This window comes from Peromyscus eremicus, chromosome 1 (genome assembly GCF_949786415.1).
Source record: "Peromyscus eremicus chromosome 1, PerEre_H2_v1, whole genome shotgun sequence".
In the NCBI taxonomy this organism is placed as follows: domain Eukaryota; kingdom Metazoa; phylum Chordata; class Mammalia; order Rodentia; family Cricetidae; genus Peromyscus; species Peromyscus eremicus.
Window position 1 is genome coordinate 74,966,863 of NC_081416.1, and position 18,130 is coordinate 74,984,992.

General features: G+C 48.6%; 1 protein-coding gene and 1 long non-coding RNA gene across 2 annotated transcripts; one reads left to right on the forward strand and one right to left on the reverse strand.

Annotated features, from left to right (window-relative positions):
• Nucleotides 1-86: 86 nt before the first annotated feature.
• On the reverse strand, nucleotides 87-2,232 carry LOC131913600 (uncharacterized). The gene is made up of 3 exons (XR_009379931.1): nucleotides 2,032-2,232; nucleotides 1,767-1,905; nucleotides 87-1,437 (listed from the first exon to the last, which is right to left on the reverse strand). It is a non-coding gene; the product is annotated as an uncharacterized LOC131913600 (long non-coding RNA).
• Nucleotides 2,233-15,362: 13,130 nt separating this feature from the next.
• LOC131906636 (cardiotrophin-2) lies at nucleotides 15,363-17,051 on the forward strand. Its single transcript, XM_059257350.1, has 2 exons — nucleotides 15,363-15,524; nucleotides 16,593-17,051. The coding sequence occupies exons 1-2, from the start codon at nucleotides 15,363-15,365 to the stop codon at nucleotides 17,049-17,051; spliced, it is 621 nt and encodes a 206-aa protein (XP_059113333.1).
• Nucleotides 17,052-18,130: the final 1,079 nt, after the last annotated feature.

Here is an 18,130-nt window from a genome sequence, read left to right on the forward strand (position 1 = left end):
CAGAGACAGGGCGCGCAGAGGGGGGTGAAGGAAGCTGCTCCGGCCCCGCCCCCCCCAGCTTGCGCGCGCCCCCGCCCTCCCCCCTTCAAACGCGCGACCCTCAAGATATGGGGATTTAAATAAAATTTGAATAAATCCTCTCCTAAAATGGGAGGGTGTAAGGAAAGGATGGGGCAGAGGCAGGAAGGGGGTGGGGGCAGTTGGGGTGCCTCAGCACCCCTAGACCCCTAGCCTCGCGCTGCTTCGGCCCCGGGCCCTGGTCGCCGCTCTCATCCCTCCTCAGCTCCTTCCTCCTTCCTCCTCTCCTCCCTCTCCCCTCCCTCCTTCCCACCTCCTCCTCCTTTTTACTCCCTCCTTCTCCCAGAGGAACCCCGCCCCCTTCTCCCTCCTTCCTCCACCACCTCTACTTTCCAGGACGAGCGCGTGCAAAGCACGACGGGAGATGTAGTCCTGCAAATTCGGGCGCTATCGTGGGAAAAATGGGATGCTGGGGCCAGCCGGCACTACAAATAAGATGGCGAAAAGCATGCCACGCTGGGAGCCGAGCATGGCGGGAATTATAGTCCAGTTGACCCGAGATTCCCCGTAGCAGGACATAGAGAAGGAGCGGGAACGATGACTACAAACAAGATGGCCTTTTCCCCCGACCCGACCTCCTTTCCAGGCACTCACACGCCCTCTGGTCCACAACCCTCCGCGTGTGTGGTACCTGACGGGAGTCGCAGTCCATCTGCTGCCTTCCCGCTGCCATTTCTACTCGTCAGGAACAATGGAAAGGTGAAAAGGAACGAGGACTACAAGCAAGATGGCGAAGGAGGGGCGTATACCTAATAAGTCGATCTTATGAAGTGGGATGGGAATAGTAGTTTTCTAGCTTTCCTGTGTTCCTTAAGAATGCCAGAACCAGGAGCATAAAGAGACTACCATAAAGATGGCAGGCTACCTAACCTTTCCTGGTCGCTTCATTCTACCACTTGGAGCGCCTAGCCCGCCTGAACTATCAAAATCCCGCACTCAGTGGTGCAAAGCCGGCCGGGAATTGTAGTCTCCCCCGCTCCCCTCTTTTATCTTCTGTCGAGACAATGGAAGTGAGAGGGGCGGGGACTACCGCAAAGATGGCGGGTGAAAGAGCAGAGGATGCTATGGGATTTGTAGTCCAACGGCTAAGACTATTCTCTGAGGATAAGTAGGAAAGGACTGCTGTCGAGATGGCAACCTAGTCGCTTGCCCTCGGTGCCAGTACCTGCTGGGGTATGTAGTGTCTTCTTTAGCTGTACAGAGAAAGGATGCTAGTGTTGAAATATGTATCACCGCGAACACGCCAAATTGCAAGCGAACGGAAACGGAAAGTCTATTTCCTCCTGGCCTTCTTTTCTAAAGGGCTTGCAGGGAAATGTAGTCTCAGGCTCTCATTCTCCAGTGGAGAACGGATGTCACCTGTGGGAATCAGTGCGGGTGAGAGAGAAACATCGGGGTGATCAGGGAGTATAGGATGTCCGCTTTCTCGGATAGTGACGGTTTCATGTTTTAAAAGAAAGCAATCAAAACCAATATTGTCTTGACAAGGGAGGCGTGGTCACGCTCTTGTCCCTTAGAAAGCCTGGGCACATAATACACGATGCTCCTTCCCCAAACCTTAGCAAATCGATACCTTACACGTCAGGCAAACCAAAGGAAGAAGACTTTGAAATATACAAAATCTTCCTGCCTTAGGAAGTCATCAAACCCCAGTTTCTTACCCGAAAAGGGGGGATGATAATACTCACCTCCAAGCAGTTAGCGTTAAGTGTTCAAGAAAGTAACCAGTTCTGGTACGGGCCATGTGACGGCAGTTATTTTTTCGAGGTCCCCTCCAGCCCCATCGTTTTGGAAGCCCAGGAATCCATCATGCCGGACAGTGAGTTTCTGCGAGAAGAAAACTGACAAGTAGATTACCCCATCTTACCTCCCACCCCTCTTCCAACCATCTCTACCCAGCACGGTTCCCAGGGGGCGCCATCTCTCCTTTTAACGGAGGACGAGCACACTGACCAAATTTCCTCAACCCGAACTTGTAGCATGTGTGTGCTGTGAAGGCTCGTGCCCTGTCTTTTCAGCCTTGGAGGGCTCCTCTGAACTCTCAGCTGCCAATGGCCTGCTTTATGCCGTTTTGATCCTTCCTCTTGAGCCCTGGAAAACCCGCTGACTCCTACCCCAAGCAGCCCCACAGCTTCCTTGTCTCCTCTGAGTCTCCAGCCCTGCTGGAGACTTGGTGGGTGTGGCTTTTCTGCCTGGGAAGTTAACTCAGGCCAAAACTGTGTGAAGGCACAGTTTGCTAGGACTACTAGCCTTAAGGTAACTAGAGGCGCCTTGAAGCTCACACATCAGTCATGTTTCCCAGGGATGTGTCTGTCCATTTGAAATCCACTCTGCTTTCTGGCCTTTTTCTAGCGCTGTCCACACAGGGACCAAAGTTGCACTTTTCACCCACATCTCCACCCAGCTTTACCAAGAGCTACATCCCAGGTAGGATGTATACTACCAAATGCTTTCAGCTTCTCATTTGAGCCTCCTAAGAATCCTGTAAGAGTTGAGCCTGGTGGCTCATGCCTTTAATCCCAGAACTTAGGAGGCAGAGGCAAGCAGATTTCTGAGTTTGAGTCCAACCTAGTCTACAGAGTGAGTTCCAGGACAGCCAGGACTACACAGAGAAACCCTGTCTCGAAAAAAAAGCAAGAAAAAAAAAAAAAAAAAACCTATAAGAACTCTTATGAGCCGAGCGGTGGAATGCCTTTAATCCCAGCACTTGGGAGGCAGAGGCCGGTGGATCTCTGTGAGTTGGAGGCCAGCCTGGGCTACAGAGTGAGTTCCAGGAAAGGCACAAAGCTACACAGAGAAACCCTGTCTCAAAAAAAAAAAAAAAAAAAAAAAAAACCTCTTACGGGTGTGGTAGTGCAAACCTGTTATCCCAGTATTTGGGAGACTGAAATAGGAGGATTCAATGTTCAAAACCAACCCATGCTACATGGGAAGACATTGTCTCAAAAACAAATGAACAATGTGGGGAGTGGGGCTCAAACCTGTAATTCCAGCACTTGGGAAGTAGAAGCAGGAGAATCAGAAGTTCAAGGCCATCCTAAGCAGCATAAGACTCTGTCTTAAAACAAACAAAACCAGCAAGGACTAAACAAAGAAAACCCTGTCTTTAAAAAAAAAAAAAAAAAAAAAAAAAAGCCTTAAGTTAGAATCCCTTCTTTTTTTTCCCTTGGTTTTTCAAGACAGGGTTTCTCTGTAGCTTTGGAACTCACTCTATAGACTAGGCTGGCCTCAAACTCACAGAGATCCATCTGCTTCTGCCTCCAGAGAGCTGAGATTTAAGGCATGTGCTACCACCTGGCTTAGAATCCCATTTTATAGATGGAAGAAGCTGGGGTCCTCAATGTTAGAAATAAGCTCAGGATGACAAAGAAAGGCAAACTTTATTATTGGTTGTTTTTACTCTTTATGCTTTTGTGGGGGGGCACCATCCAGCTCCCAAATAAACCATACAGAGACTTATTATTACTTATAAATGCCTGGCCTTAGCTTGGCTTGTTTCTTGCCAGCTTTCCTTAAATTATCTCATCTACCTTTTGCTTCTGGGCTTTTTCCTTTTCTTACTTCTGTAATCTTACTTTTACTCTTACAACATGGCTAGCTGTGTGACTGGCCCCTTTTTTCCTCACTTTTTGATCTCTCTTGCTTCCTCTGTCCCTCTTTTTCTTCTCCTATTTATTTATTCTCTCTGCCTGGCAGCCCCGCCTATCCCTCTCTCCTGCCTAGCTATTGGCCTTTCAGCTCTTTATTAAACCAATCAATTGTTTTAGACAAAGTAACACAGCTTCACAGAATTAAACAAATGCAACATGCCAGATGGTGGTGGCGCACACCTTTAATCCCAGCACTCGGGAGGCAGAGCCAGGCAGATCTCTGTGAGTTGGAGGCCAGCCTGGTCTACAGAGTGAGATCCAGGACAGGCACCAAAACTACACAGAGAAACTCTGTTTCGAAAAACAAACAAACAAAAAAAAAGAATGCAATACATTTTTGCGGCATTAAACAAATGCTCCACAGCATAAACAAATGTAACACATCTTAAAATAATATTCTACAACAGCGCAGGCTTTTAATTCTAGAACTCAGGAGGCAAAGGCAGGTAGATCTCTGAGTTGAAGGCCAGCCTGGTCTACAGAACAATTTCCAGGACAGCCAGGGCTACACAGAGAAACCCTGTCTCCAAGAAGAAGAAAAAAAAAAGGACTTGAAAGAGCGAATCCACAAATAAATGTTTTAGTTTTTGTTCTAGTGCATATGGTGACTATGTCTTTTCCCATTGGCTGGGGTCTGACCTCACAGTCTTATTTAATCTTACTCAGTCTGAAAAGAATTGGTGCACAGGAAATGGAGGGGGGAGGGGAAGGCGTCACTGCTCCAAGCACTGGTCACTGCTCCAGGCCATCGAATTCCTAGACTAGAGTAGTGGACCTTTGTGTCAAAAAGGTTTACAGGGTAGGGAGGAAAAAAAAAAACCTTGCATAAAAGTCTTACGTGGAGCAGGTGGTGGTGCATGCCTTTAAACCCAGCACTCGGAAGGCAGAGCCAGGCAGATCTCTGTGAGTTGGAGGCCACCCTGGTCCACAGAGCAAGATCCAGGACAAGAACCAAAACTACACAGAGAAACCCTATCTTGAAAAAAGTCTTACATGGATGGAGAAATTAAAAATATTTTAAGCCAGGCAGTGGCGGCACGCAACTTTAATCCCAGCCTCGGGAAGCAGAGGCAGGCGGATCTCTGTGAGTTCGAGGCCAGCTTGGTCTTTCCAGCACCTACATGAGGCAGCTCATAACTGTCTGTAAATTCAACCCAGTGGATCTGACATTTCTTCTGGCCTGAGGGCACCTATACGGACGTGCACACAGCAACACAGAGATGCAGAAGGAAAGAGAGAGAGAGAGAGATCTCAAATACTAGAATTTAGTTTTCAAAAACAAAGAGCACTCTACCCCCCTCATTTACCACAATCTTTATATGTAAGCACTGTAGGCCTCATTCTATTAGCTCTGACAACTAGAGTAAGATTTTGAGAAGAGCCATTTCTCCCCCCTCCCCTCTCTCTTCTTTTTCTTTTTGATGGAGTCTCAGGATGTAGATTCAGGTGACCTAGAACTTGCCTGTAGACCAAGCTGGCCTCAGAGCCATAGAGATCCTTCTGCCTCTGCCTCCCGAGTGCCGGAATGTGAAGGTATACGCCATCACACCCTGATACCACTCCTGTATAGTCCCTCAGTGCTGAGCAGTGTTTCCGCACCCTAACCGACAGGCAGATAGGAGATTGCAAAGGAAAGCCCAGGAAAAGTCGGGTGTGGCTCAGCCTTAGCCATGGGAGAGTGCTGGACTACCAGGAGTAAAACCCTGAGCTCCACCCCCACCACTGAAAAGGGAAAAGGGAAGGAAAGAAGAAGAAGAAGAAAAAAAAAAAACACTTACCTTTTCACTTCATAAGTGAAAATTTTACCACCAGTAGATACCACTTGTATAGTTAAAACCTGAGTTAAAAGCTGGAGAGATGGCTCAGAGGTTAAGAGCACTGACTGCTCTTCCAGAGGTCCTGAGTTCAATCCCCAGCAACCACGTGGTGGCTCACAACTATCTGTAATGAGATTTGGTGCCCTCTTCTGGCCTGCAGGGATACATGCAGACAGAACACTGTATATATAATAAATAAATCTTTAAAAAATAAACAAAACAAAAACAAAAAACCCATGAGTTAAGTCAAGGAGGCTGAGGTAGAAGCATTCCCTGAGCTCAAAAATTTAAAACCAGCCTGAGTAACACAGCAAAGACCCCATCTCAAAATAAATAAAATAAAGAAGAAGAAGGAGAAGAAGAAGAAAAACTGTGATTTAACAGCAATTTGCCTAGACTGATCTGGACTCTGTTCTAACGGGCCAGTGATCTGAAGATTTCAATGAGAATGGTCCCAGTTTTAGAATGTGTGGACTTGTTGAAGACGGTGACTCACTGGGGAAGAGACGTGTCGTTGGGAGCAGCTTAAGGTTTCAAGACTCCCACCATCCCCAGTGTTTGCTCTTAGCCCCTGCTTGTGGATCAAGATGTGAACTCTCCTGCTGCCTGCCTCGGCTCAGCTACCATGGACTCTAGCCCTCTGAAACCTTGAACTCTCTCTTTTGTAAGTTGCCTTGGTCACAGTGTTTTATCACAACAATAGGAAAGTAACTAAGACACCCAGGCTGACAAATCAATGTTCTTTCTGGGCAGCTGATGGGATTACATTCCCTGCTATCATGGCCTGTGACGCAGTAAATCTTCTCTCTTCCTCTTTTCTTTGAGACAGAGTTTCACAATGAAGCCCAGACTCGCTTCAAACTCATGATCCTCCTGCCTCAGCCTCCTGAATGCTGGCAATACAGGCATGCGGTACCAAGTTTTTTTTTTTCCAGTCCTGGGGATAAAACCCAGAGCTCCTTCACATGTGCCTTCAAGCTCTCTGCCAAGAAGCTATCTCCGGAGCCCTTTTAAAAGTCTGTTTGTCATGCTGGAGATCAAACCCAGGGAGTTAAACAAGCATCCCATCATCAAACTCCATCCCAGCTCCCTTCTACTTTTCTGTAAGATATGTTGTAGCACGAATCTTAAAAGTTCTTATTAATAAAAACAAACCTGGAGCCAGGTATTGGGGTGAATACTGGAAGATCAGAGAAGCAGAACAAGCCACAGCTTCCTCACCTCGCCAATTTCTCAGCTGATCCTGTTTCCTCAGACTGGAAACCTCTGAGTCCTCATCCAGAATGAATCTCAGCTGAACTGTTGCTCAGAAGCCTAAAAGCTTAACCAACCCTAGTTCCTGGTCCTCACGACTTATATACCTTTCTGCTTTCTGCCATTACTTCCTGGGATTAAAGGCATGAGTTACCATGCCTGGCTGTTTCCACTGTGGCTTTAAACTCACAGAGATCCAGATGGATCTCTGCCTCCCAAGTGATAGGATTAAAGGCGTGTGTGCCACCATTTTCTGGCCTCCGTATCTAGTGGTTGTTCTGTTCTCTGACCCCAGATAAGTTTATTAGGGTGCACAATATTTGGGGGAACACAATATCACCACAATATGTGACAATAATTATAGTTGGCAAACTAGTGTGGGATGATTTTGAGCAAAAAGGTTGAGTGAAAAAATAAAATAATGTAGCCGGGCAGTGGTGGCGCATGCCTTTAATCCCAGCACTCGGGAGGTAGAGGCAGGCAGATCTCTGTGAGTTGAAAGCCTGGGCTACAAAGTGAGTTCCAGGAAAGGCTCCAAAGCTACACAGAGAAACCTTGTCTCAAAAAACCAAAATAAGCCGGGCGGTGGTGGCGCACGCCTTTAATCCCAGCACTCAGGAGGCAGAGCCAGGCGGGTCTCTGTGAGTTTGAGGCCAGCCTGGGCTACCAAGTGAGTCCCAGGAAAGGTGCAAAGCTACACAGAGAAACCCTGTCTCGAAAAAACAAAAACAAACAAACAAACAAAAAAAGGCGTGTGCTACCACTGCCTGTCCTCATGTTTAATATTGTGGCTGCTCTGTCTCTGACCCCAGGTAAGTTTATTAGCATGCATAATATTTGGGGGAATACAATACCACACCCTCATGCCACTTTTCCAGGCCCAGAGGACGGAAGGCCCCTGCAGATTCTTAGGAAGGATGTGGAGGAGAAGGCCATCCATCATCATGAAAGATGTGCCTGACTGGAAGATGAGTGAGTCTGTGCTCCGCGCCTTGTGCTGGATGCTGCCTCGGTGAGCCGAACGGGCTGCTCTCTCAGGAGGAGATGCACAATGCCAACTTTGGCTTCACCTAGTATATGTAGGGCCCAAGCCAAGGTCCACATTAAAGAATAGTCAAGTAGTCGGGGCTGTGGTGGCACACGCCTTTAATTCCAGCACTCAGGCAGAGGCAGGCAGATCTCCGGAGTTCTAGGCCAACCTGCCAAAGCAAGTTCCAGGACAGCCACGGCTACACAGAGAAATGCTGTCTCGAAGGGAGAAAAAAAGAAAAAGAAAAAGAAAAAGTCAAATAACCACCAGAAGTAATTCATTCTCTCTCTCTCTCTCTCTCTCTCTCTCTCTCTCTCTCTCTCTCTCTCTCTCTCTGTGTGTGTGTGTGTGTGTGTGTGTGTGTGTGTGGTCTATGCTTGAATGCACATGCAAGTGGAAGTCAGAGGACAACTTTCATGAGATGCTGGGATGTTACACAATTTGTAGAGTGTCTGTCTAGTGTTCGAAAAGGTCTGGGTTCAATCTGTAGCACTGCATAAACCACACCTGTAATCCCAGCCCTGGAGAGTCTATGGCAGAGAATTGTTGAGTTGGAGACTGAGACTAGTCTAAACTATAGAATGAGTCCCTGTCTTTAAAAACAAAACAAAACAAAACACAAAAAACTAAGTAAGGCTGGAGAGCCAGCTCACAACCACCTGCAACTTTAGTTACAGGAGGACTTACACCATCTGCTGGCCTCCACAGGCACCTACACCCATGTGTACACATACGTACTTGTACACAAACAATAAAATAAGTCTTCTTTTTTAAAAAAAATTATTTATTTATTATGTATACAGTGTTCTGTCTGCATGTATGCTAGAAGAGGGTACCAGATCTCACTACAGATGGTTGTGAGCCACCATGTGGTTGCTGGAAATTGAACGCAGGACCTCTGGAAGACCAGCCAGTGCTCTTAACCTCTGAGCCATCTCTCCAGCCCAAGTCTTTAAAAATAAAACAAACCAAGTGGAGTGCCAGGAATGTAACTCGTGGAAGGAGCATTTGACTAGCACAGGAAAGGGCCTGGATTCAACTCTTTCCTCTCTCTCTTTTGGGCAGTGTCTTTCTGTGTTGCAAATAAAACTCACTATCAAGACCAGGCTGTGGGCGGTGGTGGTGCATGCCTTTAATCCCAGCACTCGGGAGGCAGAGGCAGGTGGATCTCTGTGAGTTTGAGACCAGCCTGGTCTACACAGCGAGATCCAGGAAAGGCACAAAGCTACACAGAGGAGAAAGCCTGTCTCGAAAAACAAAACAAAACAAAACAAAAAAAGACCAGGCTGGCCTTTAACTCACAGAGATCCTCCTACCTCTGCCTCCCTAGTACTAGGATTAAAGGCGTGTGCCACCAAGCCTGGCGTGAGTTCTGTTCTTAATACCACAAACGAAGAAGAAAGGAAAGACCAAATCTCAGAGAGATTATCTCTCTCAAGCCAGTGATGAACACAGGCAGGACTTTTGAACATACTGACTCTTGAACTGCTAGGATCCCCAAGGGACTGGCTTCTGGTGAGACCAGAACTGCAGCAGAGACAGTCAGACCACAGGGCAGGGTGGGACAGGGTGGCAGAGCTGCTGATCTTCCCCAACACCAAGACAGTCACTTGGACAAAAAGAGCTGGCCCTGGGGTGGGAGTTACACCCTCCAGCTCTGAGGGGAAAATGAGCCCTTTGATGGGGGCAGTGGTGAGGCTGGTGGGGGCTGGCCTTCCCTCCTGGGTGAGGCCCACGTACACCTTCACCTGTGAGTAGTGCAGATCGTGTGTCTTGTTTCCCTCCCACTCCCCGCTCTATTCCTCCGCTGGCCCTGGCCCACGCCTCAGTGCACCCACTCAATGGCCCTTCCCTAATCCCCTGACATCATCGCCTACCTATCACTGGCCCTACTTGCCAATTTGGCGGCCCCCATCCTTGGAGATACTGTTTAGAAACCCCCTACTTAGAACTGTCTGTGTCCTCAACCTCCTTCCTAGCTCAGTCTACAGTTCAGATCTGGGATACCCACTCCCACCCCCAAGCTGGGGACAGGCTCTAGGATTTGCCAAGCTTTGCTGTGTGATTCCAGGTAAGCAACTACCCCTCTCTGGACCTTGGGCTCCTTAGCTGATTTTGCCCCACTCCCCACCCCAGCTAATCACTCTGAATCCTTCTGGATTCTCGGCCACTTGTCACTTGAGGAAACCTTGGATTGTTTTATTTTACTCAATTTCATTTTGAGACAGTCCAGACTGGCCTCAAAATCAAGATTTTTTTTTTCCCCTTCCTTAGCTTCCTTAGTCCTGGGATTATAAATATGTGCTGTCATACCTGTATGAAACATCAGCTCCTGTCAGCTTGTTACTGGTGGTCTTCTCCACTGCGGTAGTTCTCACAGTAGGTGCTGTACTGTATCCGCTGGGAATGAATTTGACTTCGTGTCCACATTGCTCTCTCCCAGGGGAGGTGGGGTGAACTGTCCTCCCACCCTAAAGGGAGTGAGGATGAGCATCTGGCTGACACACTCTGACAGAGTGAAATGGCATCACTCCATGGTGGACAAGTTCCTAAAGCTCGGGGGAGGAGCCCTCCCCCACATCTCCAGGGAGGGGGAGGGTCTCAGGAGAATGCACGCGAGGCCACCTGTACATGTGTCCCTGTATACTGGGGAGAGGGACAGGCACTCCTAAGAGGCTGAGGTGTGGCTGGTGAGGATCCCGGACAGCGGCACGTGAGATGTGGGACATCTATCTGCATATGTAGGTGCTCCAGCTGGGTGGGATTCCAGGTGTTGGGGATGTGTTTGTGTACCGATCGCTGTGCATCTGCGCAGACCAGTCCTTGTCTGTCTAGGACTCTGGGTATGGGATATGTGCATATAGACAAGCCTCTGAGGGATTTTGGCCTATCTGTCCCACGTTCTGTGCCAAGCACCTGGAATAGGGACGGCATTCGGTCCACGAGTACTTGAGCAAATGAACATGTGAAATTGCCGGCCCAGGGCAAGCTGCTGTATTCGGGGGCACACCTGGGTGTGGGTCATGGGGTTCCCAAACCACTCCTCCTGCTCCTTTCCAAACTCCTTGAAAGCCAGGGCCCAATGCCTGGGTCCCCATGGGCGGAGCAGGGGGCGGCCTCCTCCTGGGAAATTGGATCCCAAGACGTGCAGAGCAGCAGGGAGCAGGGCTGCCCCTTTGTCCCCCATAATCCTCTCCCCGCCCTTGCCCCCTCCTTTCCAACCACCAGGGTTTAAGGTCAAGTTTGGGGGCTGTGGGGGTCTAGGTTGTCACCTTAGTGTCCCCTTCACTGACTATTCCTCGCCCTGGGCTTCTGGTTGGCCTGAAATATATACCCTCACCTTGGTCTTTCTCAAAACTCTCTATTCTGTGCCCTGGCTGGGTCTGTCTCATTCTCTGCCAGGGCGTCTGCTGCCTGCCCTCCTTGCCTAGGGGAGTAGCTCCCCTCCCTCCTGGGCGGTTCTAGGGCTCAGTCCCAGGTATAAAGCTACCCAAGGTACAGGAGGACAGGTGCCCTGGAAAGACCCAGAGACTGCAGAGGAAGCAGCCAAAGAGGGAACATGTACTGCCTGCTGGGTGAGTGAGGGTACAGGGCACCAGGGTCCAGAAAGCAGGATGGAAGGAGGCTCCACCAGCTGCCTCCTGCTGCTCAGTCTCAGTACCCCATGCAGCTGCTGGGGCCCTGCACATCCTCACATATAGAAGGATTTACTCACCAGCCATTCGAGGAGTGGTTATTGAAGCCACACTATGTGCTGGTACAGTTGTCTTTTGGTATCCACAGAGGATTGATTCCAGGACTTCCTCAGTGAAGACCAAACTCCAATGATGCTTCAGTCCCTTATATAAAATGTGATATTTTGTCTATCCGTCTGTCTGTCTATCTATCTATCTATCTATCTGTCTATCTACTATCTATCATCTATCAATTTATCTATCTATCTATCTATCTATCTATCTATCTATCTATCTATCGCCTATACACATCTTTCTGTATACTTTATAACCTCCTCTAGATTATTATAACAGTTGATGCAATGTCAATACTGTCTAAGTAGTTGGTGTGTTGTATTGTTCAGGAAATAAGGCAAGGAAAACAATCTTTGTATGCCCAGTAATTTTTCACCTGCAGTTGCATGGATACATGGGTGCAGATACAGAGGGCTAACTGTACTGTTCGGAGACTTGGGATAGACAGAAGGGAACTGACATCTACAGTGTGATGGTGACCGCCTTGTCAGATTTGTGCCGCAAGCAAACAGAAATAAACCACCCCGGAGGGGGGGCGGGTACCTGTAATCCCAGCATTTGGGAGGCTGAGGCTGGAGGATGGTGAGTTTGAGGCTACCTTGGAGTACACAGCAAATTCCATCCTAGGCTACATAACAAGATCCAGTCTACAAACAAACAAGTAAATTATAATGGCACATGAGAAGAAATGAGCTCATTCACACTTGTTGAATTAATGACAAAAGCATCTCTATTCTCAGTCTTTTTTTTTTTTTTTTTTTTGGTTTTTCGAGACAGGGTTTCTCTGTAGCTTTGCATCTTTCTTGCAACTCACTCTGTAGACCAGGCTGGCCTCGAACTCACAGAGATCCACCTGCCTCTGCCTCCCGAGTGCTGGGATTAAAGGTGCCACCACCGCCCGGCTCAGTCTTCTTTCTATGCATGTATGTATATATGTATGTATGTATGTATGTATGTATGTATGTATGTATGTATGTATGTATTTGGAATTCTCCAGACAAGATTTCTCTGTGTAACAGTTCTTGCTGTCCTGGAACTCACTCTATAGGCCAGGCTGGCCTCAAACTCACAGAGATCAGCCTGGCTCTGCCTCCCGAGTGCTGGGATTAAAGGCATGCACCACCACCCACCCAGCTTTCTTCCTTTTTTAAATGAGACAGGTTTCACTCACTATGTAGACCAGACTGATCTAGAACTCAGAGATCTGTCCCTGTCTGCTTCCCAGAGGCTGTGCCCTGCTTCCTTTCAGTTCTTTCCTAATTGGTTCTGAATTTAGGGATGTGAATGACTAAGGGGACCGTCTGCACTCACCTTCCTCCTGCCCAGGTGGGTGAGCCTTCCTCAGCACATAGTCAGATGGAAAACAATCAACACGATCCCATTACTCAGGAGGCTGAAGCAGGAGGACAGAAAGAAAGCTCAGGTCCAGCCTGAGCGTTTAGTGAGACCCTCTGTGAAAACAAAACATGAAAAGCTGGGGCCTGGGCTGCCGGGCTCAGTTGGGAGAATACTTGTATTGCATGGGGTTGTCTCCAGCACCGCATAAAATAGGTGTGGTGCTGCGCAGCTGGACCCTATCTCATAAAACAAGAAGGTGGTGCGTGGTGGCGCATTCCTTTAATACCCAGCAATCGAGAGGCAAAGGCAGGCGGATCTCTGTGAGTTTGAGACCAGCCTGGTCTACAAAGTGAGTTCCAGGACAGCCAGGGCTGTTACACAGAGAAACCCTGTCTCCAAACAAAACAAAACAAAACAAAACAGAACAAAAAACAAAAACAAACAAACAAACAAAAACCAAGAAGGCTGGAATACTGCAGAGATCTCTGCACATTCACATTGCAGGACTAATCACAACAGCCAGGAGATCTGGAACCAGCTTAGGTGTCCATCAACAGGTGAATGACAAAACAAATATGTGATACTTACACACAATGAAATTTTATTCAGCTATAGAAGAATGAAATCATAATATTTTCAGGCAAAATGAAGGGAACCGAGATCATGATGTTAAGCAAAATAACCCAGATTCAGACAAATATTGCATGTTTTCTCTCGTATGAGGAAGCTGAGTTTAAATTTGTATGAACAGGATGCGAACGTAGAGGGGGGGGTTATGAGAGGGAGGAACGAGGACTGCGGGGAGGGAACAAGAGAAGGTCACGGGATATGTGTGACAGGAAAACAGGGGGGCTTTCCTGGGGGGAAGAAACCTTGAAAAGGGGGGAGAGGAGAGGAGAGGGTGACTAAGAATAAAGTGTGTGTGTGTGTGTGTGTGTGTGTGTGTGTGTGTGTGTGTGTCACAATGAAACCCTTTTGTCTGCTAGCCAAGATATTAAATACATACTGATTATATAGCTCAATGGAGAGAGAGAGAGAGAGAGAGAGAGAGAGAGAGAGAGAGAGAGAGAGAGAGAGGGCCTGGAAATAAGATTGTTGCTACATTCACCCAACAAATACTTAATGTATGGGGCCAGCAATGAACCAGGTACGGGTTCCCTTCCCTGGGGAGACATGAGGGAGAGAGAGCAACAAGTCAATAAATAAGCAAATAAGCAATTGTAGGCAACAGGTCTCTAGAGACATAAATCCGGAGAGGGACATTGGTTTCTAATATTGTACTTATTACTGTTGTGTGAGCCGTGTGTGATGTGTGTGCAGATATGAAGAGGCCAGAGGAGGACTTTCAGGACACTGTCCTCTCCTTCCACCATGGCTTCTGAGGATCGAATTCAGCTTGCCAGCCTCCTTTGGAAGATGCCTTTACTCGCTAAGCCTGACTTTTGTTATGAGGGCCAGGCTTTGCTGAGCTGAGGCCTGAAGAGCAGGCATGAAACAGCCTTGGAAATGTTTTGGGGGTTCCTGTGGGGCAAAGCAAGGGTGAGGTCCTGAGGGAGGAATGTGGGCAGAACATAGAGAGAAGATGCTGAGGGAACAGAACATTTGAAGTCCACCTGGGGACTTCTGTTTACACTGAACCAGGAGGGAGCCATGGGGATGTTTGAACAGTAGAGGGACATGCTTGGATGGAAGGGACTACACAAGGGGGCTAACAGGTGGGAACAGAGACCAGGGGAGAGGGGGGGTGACATGGCTCAGCCTGAGGAGTTACAGGGGTAAGGACAGAAGTGATTAGATTCTGGGTACATCTTTTGTTTTGTTTTGTTTTGTTTTGTTTTGTTTTCAAAGTTTGTTGTTGCTGTTGTTTTTAATTTTATTGTTTTTGGAGTCTGAGGAAGCCAAAGAGGGCATCAGATCTCCTGGAACTGGAGTGAAGGAAAGTTGGAAGCCCTCATGTGGGTGCTGGGAATTGAACCTGGGTCTTTTGGAAGAGCAGCCAGTGCTCTTAACTGCTGAGCCATCTCTCCGGATGTTTCAAAATTTTTACCGAAAGTAACAAATGTACCGGGAGGTACACATTATACTTGTAGGTAGCCTGGTATGGCTGGTTGGATTTTCATAAAGGGAACATGTCTAATGACTATTCAGATAAAAAACACCCCCACAACTGCATAAGGTGGCATAGGCCTGCAATCCCAGCACTCAGGAAGCAGAGGCAGGTGGATTTCTGTGAGTTCGAGGTCAGCCTGGTCTACATAGTGAGCTCCAGGACAGCCAGGGTTACGCAGTGAGACCTTGTCTTAAACGGGAGTTCTGGGCGTGAAACTATCCGCCAACCAGGTCATTTTGCTCTGACTTGAACAGACAAGACATCACAGGCCAACAAACGCGGTCCTCTTCGAAGGCCTTGTTGGAATGAGTGAATGATGAGAGGACCAGGGACTTAATGCTGACCCTCTTATGTCCTGTGCCAGCTCCCCTCGGCCTACTGAGCCTGCTGCCCCCCCTCAGGCCTGCGGCCCCCATCTCCCCATCAGAGCCCATCAGTCAAGCCTATAGCCTGGCTCTCTACATGCAGAAGAACACGTCGACGCTGCTGCAGACCTACGTGAGTAACACTGAGCAAGAGCAGGGCTCTGGGGGAGGGGGCCGGCCCGCATACGGCAAGCAGAGCCGTCCGAGAGACCCCTTTGTGAGCGTGGGGGTGCAGTGGCTCTTAGCCAAGACACACTCGCTTGTATTGTCACTAACTAGAACTTCAGGTAATCATTCTTCTGGAACCACCCTTCAAACTTCTCCGAGAGGTGGGACTAGAGTCCATTTTACAGGTTAGAACATGGAGTTGTAGACAGGTAGGTAATTTGCCTTGGGGCACTGAGCTAGTGAGTGCAATGCCAGTGTCTGGAAGCAGGTCTGTGGAACTCCGTTCTAGAAGCTCCCACCCCCACCCACACTTACTCATTGTCTAGAGGTAAAACTGGCAGCTTGCTTTCTGAGTCTTGGATGTTTGTTTGCTTGACCCATGTGGGGCTGGTTTCCATTTCCAGTACAGGGACAGGGACCCCATTGGCCAAAACTTGACCTCCTCTTAGCCCTGTCCCTTCCTAAATCACATACCTGCCTGGTCCTGAGACCCTGGAGTTTACAACTCTTCCACTGCATAGTGGTTCTTTACACCACTATGATTACAAAATCCAGGCTCTAGGTTGGGCGTGTTGGCTCACACCTTTAGTGCTAGCAACAGGGGAAGAGAGGCAGACGGATCTCTGTGAGTTTGAGGCCAAGCTATATACAGATAGAGAGTGAGGGATACACAGAGAGACCCTGTTTAAAAAAAAATGAGAAACATCAGCTGTTACATTTTAGTAATGTACTCGGAGTGAACATACAGTCATATTGCTCATTGATATTCATACATGAAAGATATTCTCACCTTATTGCATGTCAGATACTCTTCATTTTACAACACTGCCATGCAGAGCTGTGGGTTCTTGCGATTCATGGAGACCCAGCTGATGCCGGGGACAAAAGGGAGGCTGTAGTACACTTGCTTATTCCTGCAGCTCCCCAAGGGTGAATGGTGGCTTCCTCGGGGGAAATGCCAGTCTCAGAGGGAAGATGTGCACCCAGAAACTCCTTCAGCCACTTTACTTCCATTTGTCTGTCATTCATGCAGCTGCAGTACCAGGGTAGCCCCTTCAGTGACCCTGGTTTCTCAGCTCCTGAACTCCAGCTCAGCAGCCTGCCTCCTGCTGCGGTGCCCTTCAAGACCTGGCATGCGATGGACGATGCAGAGCGGCTAAGCCGGGCCCAGGGAGGCTTCCTGGCCCTGACCCAGCACCTCCAGCTTGTGGGGGACGACCAGAGTGATCTGAATCCTGGCAGTTCCATTCTGCTGGCCCAGCTCGGAGCGGCAAGACTCAGGGCCCAAGGCCTACTGGGCAACATGGCTGCTATCATGACTGCTCTAGGGCTGCCCATCCCTCCAGAAGAGGATACTCTGGGTCTTGTCCCTTTTGGGGCCTCAGCCTTTGAAAGGAAATGTCGAGGCTACATAGTGACCCGGGAATATGGTCACTGGACGGACCGGGCTGTGAGAGATTTGGCTCTACTCAAGGCCAAGTACCCAGCATAGAAGGTCGTCCTTCTGTCAGAAGTCCCAAGGCTTTTCTTTAGAGGACTCATTCCTGCCTTACTTCTGAGATGGAGAACGCCTCGCGCCTCACTTAGCAGTCAGGACCCCTGGGACAAGTGTTTGGGACTATTTCCCGGAAGCCAAGCCTCCACTCCTGATTGCCTGGGTCTTCCTGCCAGGTCCTAGAGACTGGACTCGCTTTCAGATCTAGGCAGGACTCCATGGACCCATTTGATGGATCAACAAACCAGTGGTGTGTTGACATTTCTGCTTCGTGGTTGGGAAGAAGAGCCCTTATGAAGAGGCTTTACTTCCCACCCTAGGGAGAGGACAGCTGGTCTCCCTCCTGAGCTTGTCCTGACTTTCCTCTTCCTGTATTTGAGAAAGACCAGGGGCTGGCTTCCTGTCTCTGCCTACCTCAATTCCTAGGTAAAGACGTGACCCTTCTGGACACAGGCCTCTTTTATCTGAAGTTCTTACCCTCAGTCTACCTCTTCATCGACGGTTCCTATTGAACTCCTCAGTGGACAGAGGCTCAGTGTCCAGTCACAGCCACCAGGACTCATGTCTCCTCTGTTTCCTGCTGAGGAGATCCATTTTGTGTTCAGGACTGACAAATGGTAGCCCCGGCCTGGGCCCTTCATGAATTTATTTGTACTGTGCCTTTGTGGGTAAGGGGGAGGGACCTACTGTACAGTAAAGATCCTATTCTCCTCAGATCTCTCCCCATATGCAACAACTGTGTTTCATTAAACTGTGCTTTTATTGTTAAACATTTATTTACAAAAATTAATTTATTCTCAAATAAAACTAATTTCTTAAGATGTTTTTCTGTCTTTCCCTCTCCATAGACCAGGCTCGGGCTGGGGTCACACTGGGAATAGGGGACGGAGGGAAGAAAGGGAAGGACAGGGCTGCAGAAGAACCCATGGGAGGAGGGAGGACACCAGGGAGATGGTCCTGGAGATGGGTGGCCTTGCCACCACTGGACCAGCAGGCACTTTTCTAGTTAGGAAAGGACAAAGGAACTGAAGGGAGAGAAAGTGTCACCTCCATGAGATGAAACTCGGAGTTACACA